Below are 14,702 nucleotides of genomic sequence, written 5' to 3'. Positions count from 1 at the left end.
AATATCAGTTGTGACTGATACATGAATATATATATATCTCACTGATATATGTGTGTGTATATATATATATATATGACTGATATATATTCACAAGGTATGTTCTAAGCTAGAAGCAAGTATGAGAGTGTCAGTGTTAGTATATTAATTACCTTTACTTTTATGCATATGTGCATATATTTCTATTTCTACATTTTAAAAAACAGTGAGCTTCCTTTGTTGGCTGGTAACCCAGTATTGGGTTATGGCTTCAGTTCAGCAGATCAAATCCATCCTTAAGGAAGTGTAGTGAAGAATTATGTCTTCCTCTTCTGTCCTCACTTTAAATCCTTTATGCAATATGGTTTGTTGCTGTACTAGATCTGCCTGGCCTAGGAAATCACCACGCTTTCTTTTGACTGGGTAATATTTCTAAAGAAGAATACTGAAATCTGAGTAATTAAGTTAATTCTCTGGCCTGCATGTAAATACTCATGATCTCAAACAAACAAAGAAATTGCTTGGAAGTCTACACAGTGTGGGAGCAATTTGTTAACCTGCAGTGTCTCAGTTACATCAGATATTTCACAAGCATGTGTGTGTAGTAGTTTCTATGGATCTCAATTTACTACCAACCTAATACAATCTGCTGGAATACAACCAAATACTAATAACTCTTAGCAGTTACACAATTTTTGTATATAATTTATTCACCTGCTCTTAGCTAATTGATTACTCAATGCTGAGATATCACAGAGCTAAATATATCTTTATCATGAAACAGAAACAGTGGAGCTGCAAAATTAAAACCAAAATCACGAGGGGGGCCTGATGGGTAGTTCACAAATATGGGTAGTTGACAAAATATGTACACAGCTATATGGTCTGTTATTTTGGCCTACAGTAAGAACCAGTCTGTAGCATCCACATTGTCTAAAGGTAGCTCAAATTTGGGTTCAGAAATGCATCTTTTCAGTGTAGATGCACGGTTGAGATGAGAAACAGCTCCTGTGTGACTTTTAGTCCTCTATTCATATTATTCCTTTCTGTAGGTGATTTAATTAATTTACCTCTCCATTAACAACTATGCTCTGGTTCCTATAATGTAGGCCAACTAATTAAGATATATAAAAATATTTCCCCAAGGTCAATTGTTTCGGGAACAATGAATGTGGGACAATTCCTTTTATATGAAGAGTTCAGATCATTTAAGAAGAAGCAAAATATTATAAATGGTGACTTTGGTGGTGAAATATATTTCTAACAAAGATGCAATCCTTCTGCTCAGAGGAATTTCCATAACAGAGCAAATCCATTAGATATTGCAGCAGGCAATTACAATAACTTCAGTAAAGGGCACGAATTTTGAGATGGAGTGGAGTATTACCTAAGTCCCTTATGCTTCTCAAAGTTACTTGGTTGGGTTTTGTTTGCAGCCATGAAGTGTATTTTAAGAACTATTGTTCTTTTGAGGCATTGCACTCATTGAAAAAAAAAAAAAAAACAACAACAATAAAAAGAGCACATGGCAGAGAAATAAGAACTGTTTTCTGTATCAACTAACAAATACTGTATCAACTAGCAACAGGTTCTGTTGAAACAAATGTTCTTACATCCAGAATGATCTTTTATTACATTTCAGGAGGTAAAGTACAGCCACTGACTCATTACTCAAATTTCATTTGAGTTGTTGCACAACCTCAGTTGAGAATACTTTTCAACTGAAAAAGGCCTTTTTAGCACTGTGAGAAACAAAAGAAAAAAAAAAATTCTCTTAAATGCAATTATGTAGGTGGAATGGAGGTTTCTTCTACTCAGCTATTGACATGCTGTAGTTTCTTTTCATTCCATAGCACCGAGATAATTTTGAGATTTTACAATTAGACCAGTCTTAGAATTTCTTGTGGTGATTTCTAATTCAAACCTGGATGTGATATTTATTGCTGATTCTGTTTCTACTGCAACAGTAAGACTTTCATCATATACTACCTACAAAGAAGAAACCATTGCAAAAAATATAGTTTTGTTAAATTTTATTTACATTCAGAAATAGAAATTTCACAGTACTTAGAACTAGCCAGAGTGCTAGACCAGAGGGGTTTTTACCACTGTGCTCGTTTTTGCAAGCCAGTAAATTATTCACTCTGACTTCCCTTAAGTCCAAGTCTATCCAATGTTGATATTTTTTCTACGTTTATATTTCCATTACAGTGCACACAGGTTCTTTCAGTACTTACTATTGTATTTGAAGCTTCAGGTATTAAAAGAGCCAGTATTTTCAATTTAAGTAGCTCTCTATCTATATTAGATATATTTATAAAAGTGATGGGAGTGTTTTTTTATTAATTTATTAAATTAAATATTTTGCTCTTGCATACCCATTTCCTGCTGTTCTGGCTGTTGAAAATACTCCTGTTCCATCTACTAGCCACCATATGCTTTTGTAAGCCAGGTATGGAGAGCTCATTCATGAGTGCCATTTCTGCTGGTTCCACACCTGCCACACAGTCAGGTTTTCTGCAGCACAATAATTTTGGAACACCAGTTATGATTTATGCCAGGGGTTCTTTTCAGAAAAGCTCCCTTGTTTAATTCTAATTGATGTCTTCAATTCCTCTTCTGGGAAAAGACTCCTTATCAGGACAGGTATGTGTGATAGCAAATCCTGGCATAGAAACAGGATCTGTGAGTGGAGGTGAGCCAATGAGTTTGTTAGAGAAACACAGCTATGGAAAAAAAAAATCCTGAATTAGTTTCTATTGTCATCTGAGCGGGATGCACAAATAGTAACTGTATGAGGACAAAGCAATTGAGATTTAGCCAGAGGAGATATTAATAGGTTGTGGTAATCTCTAGATAATATTCCTGCTTAGTGTTTCATTATATTTGATGGGGTTTTTAAAGGCAGCACATCACAGCAGAGAAACCATTCTACCAAAATTACTGTGACAGAGGCTTGCAGAATGACCTGACAACTCTGGGGAGCTTGGCCAACTTCAGATGGCCAAGATATGTGTATGTTGGCCAATTCAGTTATGTTTCTTTTTCCTTCTGTTTTTAAAGAAGAAGGAAGGAGAAAGAGTTACTGAGATGAAATGGTCTGATATGTCTGCTTTATTGTCACTGTGGTGAGGCCCTTCCTAGAAGTGTGCCCTCAGTTACCTGAAGAAGCCAACTCAGATAAATATGTACTGAAAAAAATTTGTTGCAACAACACAATACAGTGCAGGGTAAGTTTATACTTATAACAACAGTGCTGCTAATTGCTATTTGCACAGTCCAAAGTTATATAAATAGCTACCTTTGATCTAAATACCAGCACAGGCAGGGGCAGATAGAGAAATGCATCTCTAAAAGTCAAGGGTGATAGGTAATGGCAGAGTTTACCTCAGTTTCAAGGTTTCACTTGCAGCCTTGGCTAAAAACAAATCTTTTCCCAATGCTTTGTTGTCCATTGCAGTTCCTACATTCTAACCCTTGTTGAGGAACTTCCTCTGTGAAATATTTTTTTTTCTTCACTGCAGCATGGCATGACTAGCTTGCCAGAGACAGCACTATTGACAAAGCAGAAATTGTTTTCTTATTACTCTCTCCTTTCTTATCATCCATATTGTGCTGGCACTTCAGGGCTTCTCACAGCTGGGAGTCATGGAAAGTGGCATTGAGCCCAGTGTGGATCTTAGTAGTGCTGCAGGGCCACAGGATATCACATCTGCTGAAGTGAGAAAAACCAGCCCAAATGGCACCTCTGTAAAATCCCCCTTGTGGGAAATGTGGTCTTGGTGCATCCAAAGCCACAATGTTTCCTTAGAAACCCAGATCAATCATTCAAGCAAATGTGAGCTCGTGCATGCATTGTAATTAAGTTCCATAGCAAGAAATTTCCTTTGCTGGAGGAACATCTGACAACATCCTATCAGTGAATCTGTGTGTGATCCCTGCCACAAACCCACCCTAATTCTGCCAAGCAGGGGGGCAGCAGGGGCCCTGCCATACTCAGGGCTTTGCCAGGTTGGTGGCTGCTGAGCTCCCTCTGTTAGGACGTGTTTAACTCCCTCCACAGAGGGACAGCGGGCCTTGACCTCCTGAGCTGTGTTTCACGTCACTATTTCCATGCCAGAAAAACTACTGAGTCAGGTATTACTGGGACCAGAATATTCTACCTTTGGCTAACTCTGCTGGTTTGGTGAATCTCTTTGTTTCATGGGGGAAGGAACAAGTATACTTGAGTGGAATGAAGTTTTACTAGCAACAAGGATGCCTACAAATAGGACCTTAGGGATTTCTCAGATTCTCACATTTTTAGGTCAGATGCCTAATCCTTTACCATCCCTGCTGAGATGGCCAGTTTGCTTGGGAATGATCTTGGTGAGGAGTTATCCTTGACAGAACTGTCCATAAACTTCAGCGAGCTCAGAGTTTTGTTGTGTTTGGACTGCTGCCATGCAAACTTCAAATTCTTGTAAAATTTCTCTGAAATGAATGAACAATACAGTGTGGAAGTTCTCCCCAGCCCCTTTACCTCACATATCCCAGTTGCACTAGAAATTACTTCCAGACTAGTCATGCATGTCAAAGGGGAAAAGGGGGTGGGAGGAGCTGCCTGTGACAATAATCCTGTCAGTTGCTGCCTCATATTTTTGTTAAATGTGATACTGACAGCAGGTGTGTGCTAAGCTCCCCTCATTGCCTATGACAGTCACGGAGCAGCTCCAGTCCTGGAACAATCAGCAGTGGAATATTTTGGGGGGGGGTCTCCCAAACTAGGGACACCTGAGGGGGAGCACAGAGAGTCACCAGGAGCCCACAGCCAGTGCAAGAGTGGCCAGTAGAACCTGAGTGTGGCCAGGGGAGCACTGGTACAGCTCTCACCCACTGCCCTACCTTGTGCTAGACACTGCAATTTAAGACATTATGTCAAGACAGCTATGAAATCCCAGATATTTTATAATGAAATTTGAAACATCAGTTAAAGGTAAGGTCTGGTTTTCTCAGTATTTATAATGTTTCTCAAGCAGTGGTCCATAAAGGAGTAATAGCCTTTGAGACCTGAATAAGTGGTCTCCAGCTAGCCTACAAAACCACATTTCCTTGAAAAAGGACTGGGGAAATCCAAAGGAGACCAGTGAATCTATTATTTTAGTCATTGCTTTTGCATTTCAAGCTGCAAGCTGAAATGTGGCTATTTTATTTTCAAATGCTTGGCCAAACCATTCAAATGAGGTTTTATCAGAGGTATGATTGTTTTTTTAGCCTCAAAAAGGACATGCTAAAAATTGTGGAGAATGGGGAAATCCCTTTATAGTGGATGCAACAGTACAATCATGACTCATGATCTGAAGGCTGACGGGGTCTGGCTGATGGTGTGGCTGTTGTGTGACACACAAAGCCAGGTAACCAGGGTCTGGCTGATGGTGTGGCTGTTGTGTGACACACAAAGCCAGGTAACCAGGGTCTGGCTGATGGTGTGGCTGTTGTGTGACACACAAAGCCAGGTAACCAGGGTCTGGCTGACGGTGTGGCTGTTGTGTGATGCACAAAGCCAGGTAACCAGGCACAGGCACTGTGTGCAGGGAGATGCTGCATGAATGCACGTGCTGGTATTGATGCCAAGAGTTGCCTACACTTTACTGGCCTCAGGTTGTGTGCTGCTCATGGCTGGCCACACTCCAGTTCCTCTAGACATTATTCCCTAGTGTCCTTCTGGGGATGTGTTTTGGCTTGAGATAGCTGTGCTTAAAGACTCTCGAGAAGCACAAGCCAGGAAAAGAACACCAGGTACTTGTCCTTTCCTACTGCTCACACCTCTGGAGGAGCTACCCTGAAAACTTTGTTCATAACACTACTAAAGACAACACTTTCTCGATAATATGGGATATTTGATGCATAAAAACATGAGAGATCTAATGTGATTTTATTTTAAAATCTAATTAGTTATTTGTCCAAAAGTGAATTACTTACGTTTACGTTTCTGTGAAATAAGTCAGGCATCTTCAAGATACATGTCTTCAAGTTACCTAGGAGCATTAAACTAACATTAGAAATGAAAAGTCTAAAATGAAGTAAAAATATTTCCTCTAATACACTTTCATGTTTTCAGACTTCTGACATCATCCTGTTGCCTATTTTTGCATTGTATTAAAGGATGGAAGTCTAGCCATTGATTTTGTTTATTTTATAAAAGAAATGAAATAGAAACATTAGCATAGCTCTGACATATAGTTTCATTTTATTCAGTATTAGTTATCCTTAGAAAAGAAACCTTTTTTTTTTTCCTTCTTGGGAATTTTTTTTCCAGTTTGCAGGTATAAAAATGACAGAAAAATCCAAGCTGAAGTTTAAAATGAACTGAAAAAAATTACAGTCCAAGATGTGCTTAGGTCTTTTAATCTTATCAACAAAGCACAATATTGAAGAACTGAGAAATGACCTTCAGAGGGTTTTTGCATGTAGTCGAAGGCATAAACAGGTATATGTAAGGAATCCTATTTTTTTCTTTCACTTGTGCTTGGTTAACACTATGACTCTCTACCTTCTTGTCTTTCAGCCACATAATCAATGAGCTGATAGAAACAGAACGGGTTTATGTAGAAGAACTTCAAAGTATAATAGAGGTAAGAAACTCTTCTGAAATTATTTTTTGGTGCTTAACCTCTAAGTCATCACTGCAGGTGCACATTCTTCATGGGCTGAGCACTCCCACCTCCTGTTTATAACACACAGGCTGTGTTGGCAAGATAGCTCAGCCTTGAAGATGGATAATGGGAAGGATGTTTTGAACATCCTTCCTCAGGCCTTAAAGGAAAAGGCACCTTCTTTGGCCCAAGCCCACAGAATGACAATTTGCATGGTTCTGAAAGTTATGGACAGAGAAAGAGTTAATAATGTATTTTCAAAATATTGCCAATAGGTCTCAGAAGCAGCACTTTGATGTCCATGGGGCCAGACACTAAATTCTGTGAATCTGCGTTTGGAAAATGATTGAGGAAAAGGAAGGCACCCCTCATGCTCCTCTTGATTGTCCCATGCTGTGCTTGAACACAGAAAAAAAAGCTCATGCTGCAAATATAATTCTTGAGCTTTTGAAACCAATAGGATACCAGCATATTCAGTGTGTGAGGAGTCTGAGGTCCCCAGTCTGTGGGAGGACAGAAACTGAGTAGGGATCAATCCTGCTTGTATTTGGGTGGGGCTTTGGGGACGTGCGGTTGATTCTTTATTGCATTTGTTCCATGGGAGCTGGCAGCTCTGGTAATTGATATATTGCTCTTGAGTTTAAAATCTGAATGTTCTTTTCTCAAAGTTATTATTGAAGAAACACAGTACAGTTTCTACAAGAAACAAACAAACAAAAAAAATAGTCCAACAAATAAATCCAAACTAACTCTTGTGCAATGAAGCGGGGTAGCAGAAAGATATCTGTCTGTCAATCTTAGCAGTCTCCATCCCTACATGACCCAAATGGCTTTTGAATCCTAGACCATAATTTTGTCTATTTTTTCTTAACCTCATGACCTGTCCAATTGTGGTTAAAATGTGTTTTCACAGTTACAGGGTAAAATCTCTGGGGAAAATCATGAGCATCAGGAATTCATGGGAGCAACAAAGCAGTGGGCATTGGAGAAGCTTTGTTTGCTCTGTGGAGAACAAAACCATATGAACTTTGGAGATTTTCAGTGCCTTAAATACAGTACTTCTTCCCTGGTAAAAACAGGCTGGTTTTATTTTCCACTCCTCCCTGCAGGGGTACGCTTCAGAAATGGACAATCCCAATTTAGTACATCTGATTCCATCTGCACTTCAGAACAAGAAGGAAATTCTTTTTGGGAACCTCCCAGAAATCTACTATTTCCACAACAGGTACATGGGAACTGCTGGTTCTCCTACATCCTTGGGTGCCACCATCACGTCCAGTCCTTTTCTGTTGGGTGCTTTGTCATGCTCACACTTACACTGGCAGGAAAAGTCATCCTCACTTGGTCTCTGTGCATATCCTGTAAAACCCATGTGTAGAGAACACCTCCAAGGTCATCTATTTCATCTTTTTTTTGGGTGAAGATTGTATTCTCTGTGCACTTACTAGTGATTTCTCCTGGCAGGATCCATTTTGAATGTCCCTAGTGGTCAGTATTTTACCACCTCTCTTGATACACTGGTAGATGTCACAGGACTAAATCCTGATATTTTCTGTCTGGCAAGACACCTCTGTGAGGAAATTTTCTTATTTGTCCTGTATTTCTGTTACCAGATCAGAAGATGTTATATATTTGATACCACTTTTCTTTTTATCCCACATATAAGATCACAAACTTATCCAGAAGCCATGTCAATACTGTGGACAAGGAAATCCAGAGCCCATAACTACAGAATACCAGTTATGAACAAGATTAATCCTTTTGTAATTGGCTTTCAAAACACAAAGCTCAGGGCAACTTCTATAAATATCCTGCTTTTCCTAGCCTTGCTTAAGCAAAACTGGCTGTAACCAAAGTGGGAATTTAGGAACTCTTTTGAATAATAATTGCCTGTAAGATGTAACAATTAGTTGAACAAAATAAATTTTAAAAAATCTCTTTTGCAAGTCTTAATATTATGCCAGAGTACTTAATACATAGTAGAAAAAATGTTTTCCAGTTTATGTATTATTTTCAAAGATTGTGTCTTCCACTTGGAGAAAGATATTCCTCTCCCTTTGCAAGCCCAATCTTTCTTTCCCTAAAGGTTTAGTGCACTGACTGTCACTGCAGAAGCCTTTGGACTACATCCCATATTTTCACTGCTTGCTGATTGAGCAACTGCATCAAAGACAGAGCATTCCTGTCTTTTCTAGCTGTTCTGAAAAATCCTCATACCCAAATGGAAAGCAGGTATTTGGGCTACAGATTGGAAACAAATTTCAACAGCCAGAGGAATCAGATGTACCAGATAAAATATGATATTATTTGTGATTCAGGGAATAGGTGGCAGCCACATCCCATTTTTCTAAAATATATATTTCTTGGTGTGTCAAAACTGTTACCTTCCTCATTGAATCTTCATAGTACAAAAAATGAAGGCTTTAAGCTGTATTTGCACAGAAGCTAACACACAATGTGAGTGGGATTTTACATTGCTCTTTTTTTCTTCCTCTCAGGATTTTCCTTAAAGAGATAGAAAATTGCATTGAAAACCCTGAGCTTCTTGCCCGATGCTTTTTGAAAAGAGTAAGTATATCCTTTTTCAGGTTTGAATGAATATCTATGGTCTTACCCTACAGTACTTACAGATTTACTCACATCTTTTCAGTCTGTTTGCTTTTGTGAATGAGGGAAACTCCTCCAAGCAGATATTCCCAAATTAAGCCACAGTTACCAAGCATGTATTCTGATATCTGACTCTTTACCTGGTTTACTGACAGGAAGAGATCTGTTACCAGTGTTTTTAAAGTATTTTAAGTCCCATCTAAAAGAAAAAAAACAAGAAATAACAGTGATCCAAATGTTTGACATGCTTTTCATATCAGACACATCTATAGCAGGAGAATGATGCAACCCAGACACCACCCTGCAGTAAATAAGCAGAGGACAGTATCGGTGTCACAGCAGGTTGCTCTGAGCGCAGACAACACATCCTGTTCCTGCTTTATCTTATCGCTCTCTTCTCTGCACAATTCAGGACACTTGGTCCCCTAGAACTGTCTCAGCAGAGTCTGCTGCTGTCCTTGCAGGGACCCCACCAGCCCCACAAGGCTCTGTGAGGTTCCCTTTACTTCTCCACATAACTCACCAAGTGGGATTCTCCGCTCTGCTGAGAGGTGACTCAGTGCCCAAGTGCTGCAGCTCTCCAAGAGCTCCCTGTGATGTCCCTCCTCCACCTCCACCCCCACTCAGCCTGACCATTAGTTCATTCCTGCAACACAACCAAAGGTGCTTGTTTATATAGCACTCCTTCAGGGGCCCTACTAATGAAAAAAAAAAAAAAACTGTTTTGATGGTTTGCTGCTGCTTTCAGAGTTTGACAAAACCGTGTGAATAAGGCTCTGTGTTTTGCACAGGAAATGGAAGTGGCATGAGAAGTGGGAAAATGTGTCCTCTGTAATCAAAGCTACCTCCTGCTTCTACTGTATACTACAGGTAGCATTTGCTGCTTTTCCAGAGCACACATTAAATACAGACACATTTGGATGAACTAGTCAGAGGTGCTGAGCACTGCCACATTACTAAGATTTAATGGGAATTTGAGCATGCGATACTTGCAAAAGGTATACTTCCAATTTACAAATAGACTGGAGAGAATCATGCAAGTGTAAATGTGATTATATGTCCATTGGATTATCTTCTGTTCAACAACTGAGCATTTAGAGCTTGAGTAAATGACACTACTAAGGCATATGTTGTTATCATAGGATTCAGATGCTGGGCAGGAAAATACTGTGGTGAAATCGTTATACAAATGAGGAAAAGAAGTCTTTGAAGAATGCAGACCTCTGAAACCCAAGAAATGTAAAATAGTCCATGTGCTGCATATATCCCTAAAGAATGCAGCTAAATTAAAATTCATGGTATAAAAATGTGGAAATGTTCTGATTCTACAGGAGGTTCAAACTCCATATTTAAATATTGTAGCTTGTCTCTCTGTAAAAACAGCTGCTAAGCTCAATTCTCCTCACTATTATACCAATATGAAAACAGCACTAAAGCTGGGGTTCAAGTATGAAGTGAAGGAAAACCAGTCCCTCCATCACCTTAGCTCATCACTTTCTGTGGCCTCGTCAAACCACACTAAATCTATCAAATAAGAGGTTAAATCATGCATTTGCTTTCTTGCTATTTCAAATTTCACACTAAGAAAGCACAAGCTTCTCTCTTGAGATGTCTCTGCTCACACAGTAGCACCTTTGATTCCTACCCTTATATTCTGTTTTTAGAAGAAGCCACATGAAGTCCAGAAATGTGTTGTTTCTGTTGGACTGCTTTTAGGAGGCACAAACAAAAGTCTGGTTGTGTGTTTGTGTTCCCCATGATTTGGCAGCTTTTTATGCCTTCCTGCTGAGCAGTGGCTTCTGGCTGCCCCGTGAGTTATGGCTGTGCTTGCTATGACGGGGCAAACAGAAGCAGCTGCTGTTCCAAGTGATGCTGAGCTCTGGGAGGAAACTCACACTCTTGCAGGTTCTCCTCCTTTGTATGGGTGTGACCATCCTGCCACAACAGCAGGCTGGGCCTATGATTAGAAACAGGCCGGTTTTTTTAGATTCATACATTGAAGAGTTTTACTCTGTCTGATCACACTGGGCCTTTTCAGACCTGCTTCCAGAGCTGCTTGAAAGTACCCTGAGAGCTGCAGTGAGACACTCTGGTGCCAAAGTCACTCCATCCCTTGCCAGTCATTCCTCTGCCATGTCCCCACACACCCTCCCAGCTCCACCAATGCCACCTGAGCAGCTGTCACCATGAATGTGAACCCTGCATCTCAGGTGATGGGAGAAACAGGCTGTGGGGTCTCTCTTTGGCTTTGTCTCCTGGAACATGGCAGCAGAATCTGGTAAAAGATGAGCCAGAAATGCCTTTCTTGTTCTCCCTCCCACTTTGCCTGACCTCGTTTAGGGCATGATCTGCAGATGAGCTAAATTACAAGTGAGCTAGCTCAACTTTACCAACATGGCAGCTATTTTGCCATCAGCAAGATGCTTGGCCTTACTTACAGCTCTGTGTGGTCAAGGATTACACAGCATTCAAAGACAGGAGGGATGTGCACTGAATTCCTTGCAGAATGGTCTTCTGGTGCTTTATCAGCAACAGGGGGGACACTCTGGGCTGATCTGCTTTCCAAAGGGGTGTGAAGAAGGAAACCTTACCAAACCAAGGCAAGAATGCCCAGGATGGAACCAAAGGTGTGCCAGACTGCTTACCAGAACGTGCCAGGTGATGTGTCTGGCAGGAGTGATTCACTGTGGATTACCACTCTTCACTTATTCATATTGCTAACCTTAAAAAAAGCAATAGTTTAATAGGAGTCAGCATTTGGGGCATTTGGTCATTCAGGGAGAAAGAAGCATTTAGAAAAGGAATCTACCTGTGAAAGGACAGCAGCAGCTGATCAGGAACCTGTGAGCTGGATTCAAAGGTCAAATTCTAGACTAATGCAAAAATTATTCCTAAATCAGCAGTCAAAAAGATAATTGGAGCTGTGTATATATGCCATGTGCATTGGAGCTTACAGAGCTTTCAGGATCCAAATCAGTGTGGAAAGGAAAAGCTTTACAGGAGAGAGGAGCGTGGTGTAAAAGTACCAGCAAGAAGTCAGAACGTTTGCATGTGAAAATACAGATGTGTGGAATATTTAAGACTGGGATTTGAATAATTAGACAATCAATTATTTCTTGGCATTTTGAAGTTTGAGCCTAATTCTATTCCTAACACTATTGCAAAACTTAAAGCTGTAATTAAATATGTAAGTATCTGCCTTAACACGTATCACTGATTTAAGCAGCAGTAGATTGCACTGGCATTGGGTGGTTCCACTATGGCAAATTACTGGTAAATTGTTGGTTATTGTACCTTTTCTTTAAGTTTAAATTGGTTCTTTTCTCTTATCCCTCATAATTCTCTTGTCTATTGCTCTCTCTGTTCTTCCTACCCAGTCCAGTTAGGTTTCTATGAGCTAGAATAAGATTGTAATGCTTGATTATGCTTTGTTGCTATTTTTAGTTTGGTGGGGTTTACCCCCTGCTAACTTCCCTTCAGGGAAACATGTGTGAACAATTATATTTTTGTGAAGAAAACTGCACCTATTTTGAAACAGCACCATAAATATTCTATCAAGTTGCAACAGAAGAGGTTTTTGTATTGCATAATCCTTGACACGGTGTGGTGTTAGGTGGCACAGCTCTGATTTCCCAGCTGATTCATCAGGGTGATGTCAGGATGGGTCTCTAGAGGAAGACAGCAGCAATGCTGATTTCTTCTGGTAACTGTATAGAAGGAAGTGATTTTCCTGCAGCAGGAGTATATGGGAACTGCCTCGTGGGCTGAAAGCGCAGAGGAACGATACAGGAATTGCTGAGATTTATTTTTGGTGTTTTCTTTGATTTGCTGAGGTCACATCCAGCAGGGTAGGTGCAGATGAAAGTGAGAAGCTCCCAGCTGGTCGGGCACAGCCAGCCCTGCTCAGGAGCCCCATGGCACTGCCCCGTGGCCACCTGGGTGCACAGGCAGCAAGCCCAGAACGTGGCAGAGGAACACCCATCCCTGCATCCACCCACAGAGCCCAGGGAGCTCAGAACACCTTCTCCAGGCTTTTGCAGAGATTGTCTCTGTTTTCACTGAAGTCAGGGAGATTTTTGCCATGGACCTCAGTGAGAGCACTTGGAGTGTAGTCAAAGCTAAATAAAGTGAATCCACCCACTTCTAATTTGGAGAGGACAGGGTTTAAGCAAATCCCCCTGCCTGGTCTAGGACATCAACATGACTAACTTCCTCCTTTTTAATTTGTCCTTGTACTGTTGAGAGCCAACACTATTTTCAAAGTGTGATAAACTGGTAAACCTTAGTCATCATTAAAAATTACAGTCTATGCCAGTATTGTTAATAAAATTGTTAGTAAATTTTAAAATTCTAATGTTTCTTTTTTTTTGTTTTGTTTTGTTTTTTTTTCCCAAACTATCAATTCACCTCCCTGAAAAAGATACTGGTTTTGCTGTTAGATTATCTGTCTTCCAGTCTGCAGTCTCCTTGCTTTGTATGAAAAGTAAGGAAAAACAAAAACCTCACTTTCAGGTGTATTTAACTTAATCAGAAGTAAAAAGCAGGTTTGGTGGTTTCAGTATGTTTTTACATACGGAGTTGTTCCATGTAATAATTACTTCATATCTTAGGATGGAAGGTAAGAAAAAGTGTGATTCAAGAAAGATACTCTCTGGATTCTTTTTTCTTCCCTTGCCTAAACTCTTCTTTTCTTGCAGAAGGAGGACCTCCAAATATATGAAAAGTACTGTCAGAACAAACCAAGGTCTGAAGCTCTCTGGAGACAGTGTGGAGACAGCATCTTTTTTCAGGTGGAATTTCATTGCAGACTAGCAGTGCAAGACCCTGAAAGCTCATTTTCCTTGTGTATCTCTACTCTTTAGAAAACCTAGGGTAATATACAGACTTTCCTGCATGCTTATACTGATGGCAGGTGCCCAGTGTGGGTCAAGGCATTCTCTACAGGAGACTGGGCAGGCAGAGCAGTAGATTTCCTGGACAGGAGCCTGATTCTGCAGGCTATACCCACACCAAAAAAGTGCTGGCTGCTTTGCAAATCCCAGCTGATTGCAATCTCATCAGCAGGGAATGTCAGATCTCAACACTAAGTTGAACCTAAACCTTAGCTCTTGTTTAGATATATTTTCTCTGTGGCATAAGTAACCCGGAAACCCCTATGCAGATGGAACAAATTTCTCTCTTAATTAATTCACAGATCTTCAGATTGTCAAATGATAATGATCTCGGTGACTTGCCTGTGTTTCAAGAAACAATTTTATTTTTCTTCCGTGTTGTCTCCTGCAGGAATGTCAACGTAAATTGGATCATAAGCTCTCACTTGATGCTTATCTCTTAAAGCCAGTTCAGAGAATCACCAAGTACCAGCTGCTGCTAAAGGTAAATTCTCCATGGCAATGCAAAAAATTCCAATGTATGGCTTGTTTTACTTCTGGAAATGCATATCAGTCAGGACTATCTGGAAATAAATCCTCACTCAGTTCTTCA

General features: G+C 40.2%; 1 protein-coding gene across 1 annotated transcript in view; it reads left to right on the top strand.

The window, feature by feature from the left end:
• MCF2L2 (MCF.2 cell line derived transforming sequence-like 2) overlaps nt 1-14,702 on the top strand; it is a 137,052-nt gene that overhangs the window by 89,047 nt on the left and 33,303 nt on the right. Inside the window, exons 16-20 of the mRNA XM_053986444.1 lie at nt 6,524-6,590; nt 7,721-7,836; nt 9,110-9,179; nt 13,916-14,008; nt 14,502-14,594. Of these exons, the coding sequence (XP_053842419.1) occupies nt 6,524-6,590; nt 7,721-7,836; nt 9,110-9,179; nt 13,916-14,008; nt 14,502-14,594 (439 nt within the window). The remainder of the gene's footprint in view (nt 1-6,523; nt 6,591-7,720; nt 7,837-9,109; nt 9,180-13,915; nt 14,009-14,501; nt 14,595-14,702) is intronic.

Source organism: Vidua macroura, chromosome 10, assembly GCF_024509145.1.
Source record: "Vidua macroura isolate BioBank_ID:100142 chromosome 10, ASM2450914v1, whole genome shotgun sequence".
In the NCBI taxonomy this organism is placed as follows: domain Eukaryota; kingdom Metazoa; phylum Chordata; class Aves; order Passeriformes; family Viduidae; genus Vidua; species Vidua macroura.
Note: the sequence above shows the minus strand (reverse complement) of the source record. Positions and strands in the feature narration are given on the sequence as shown.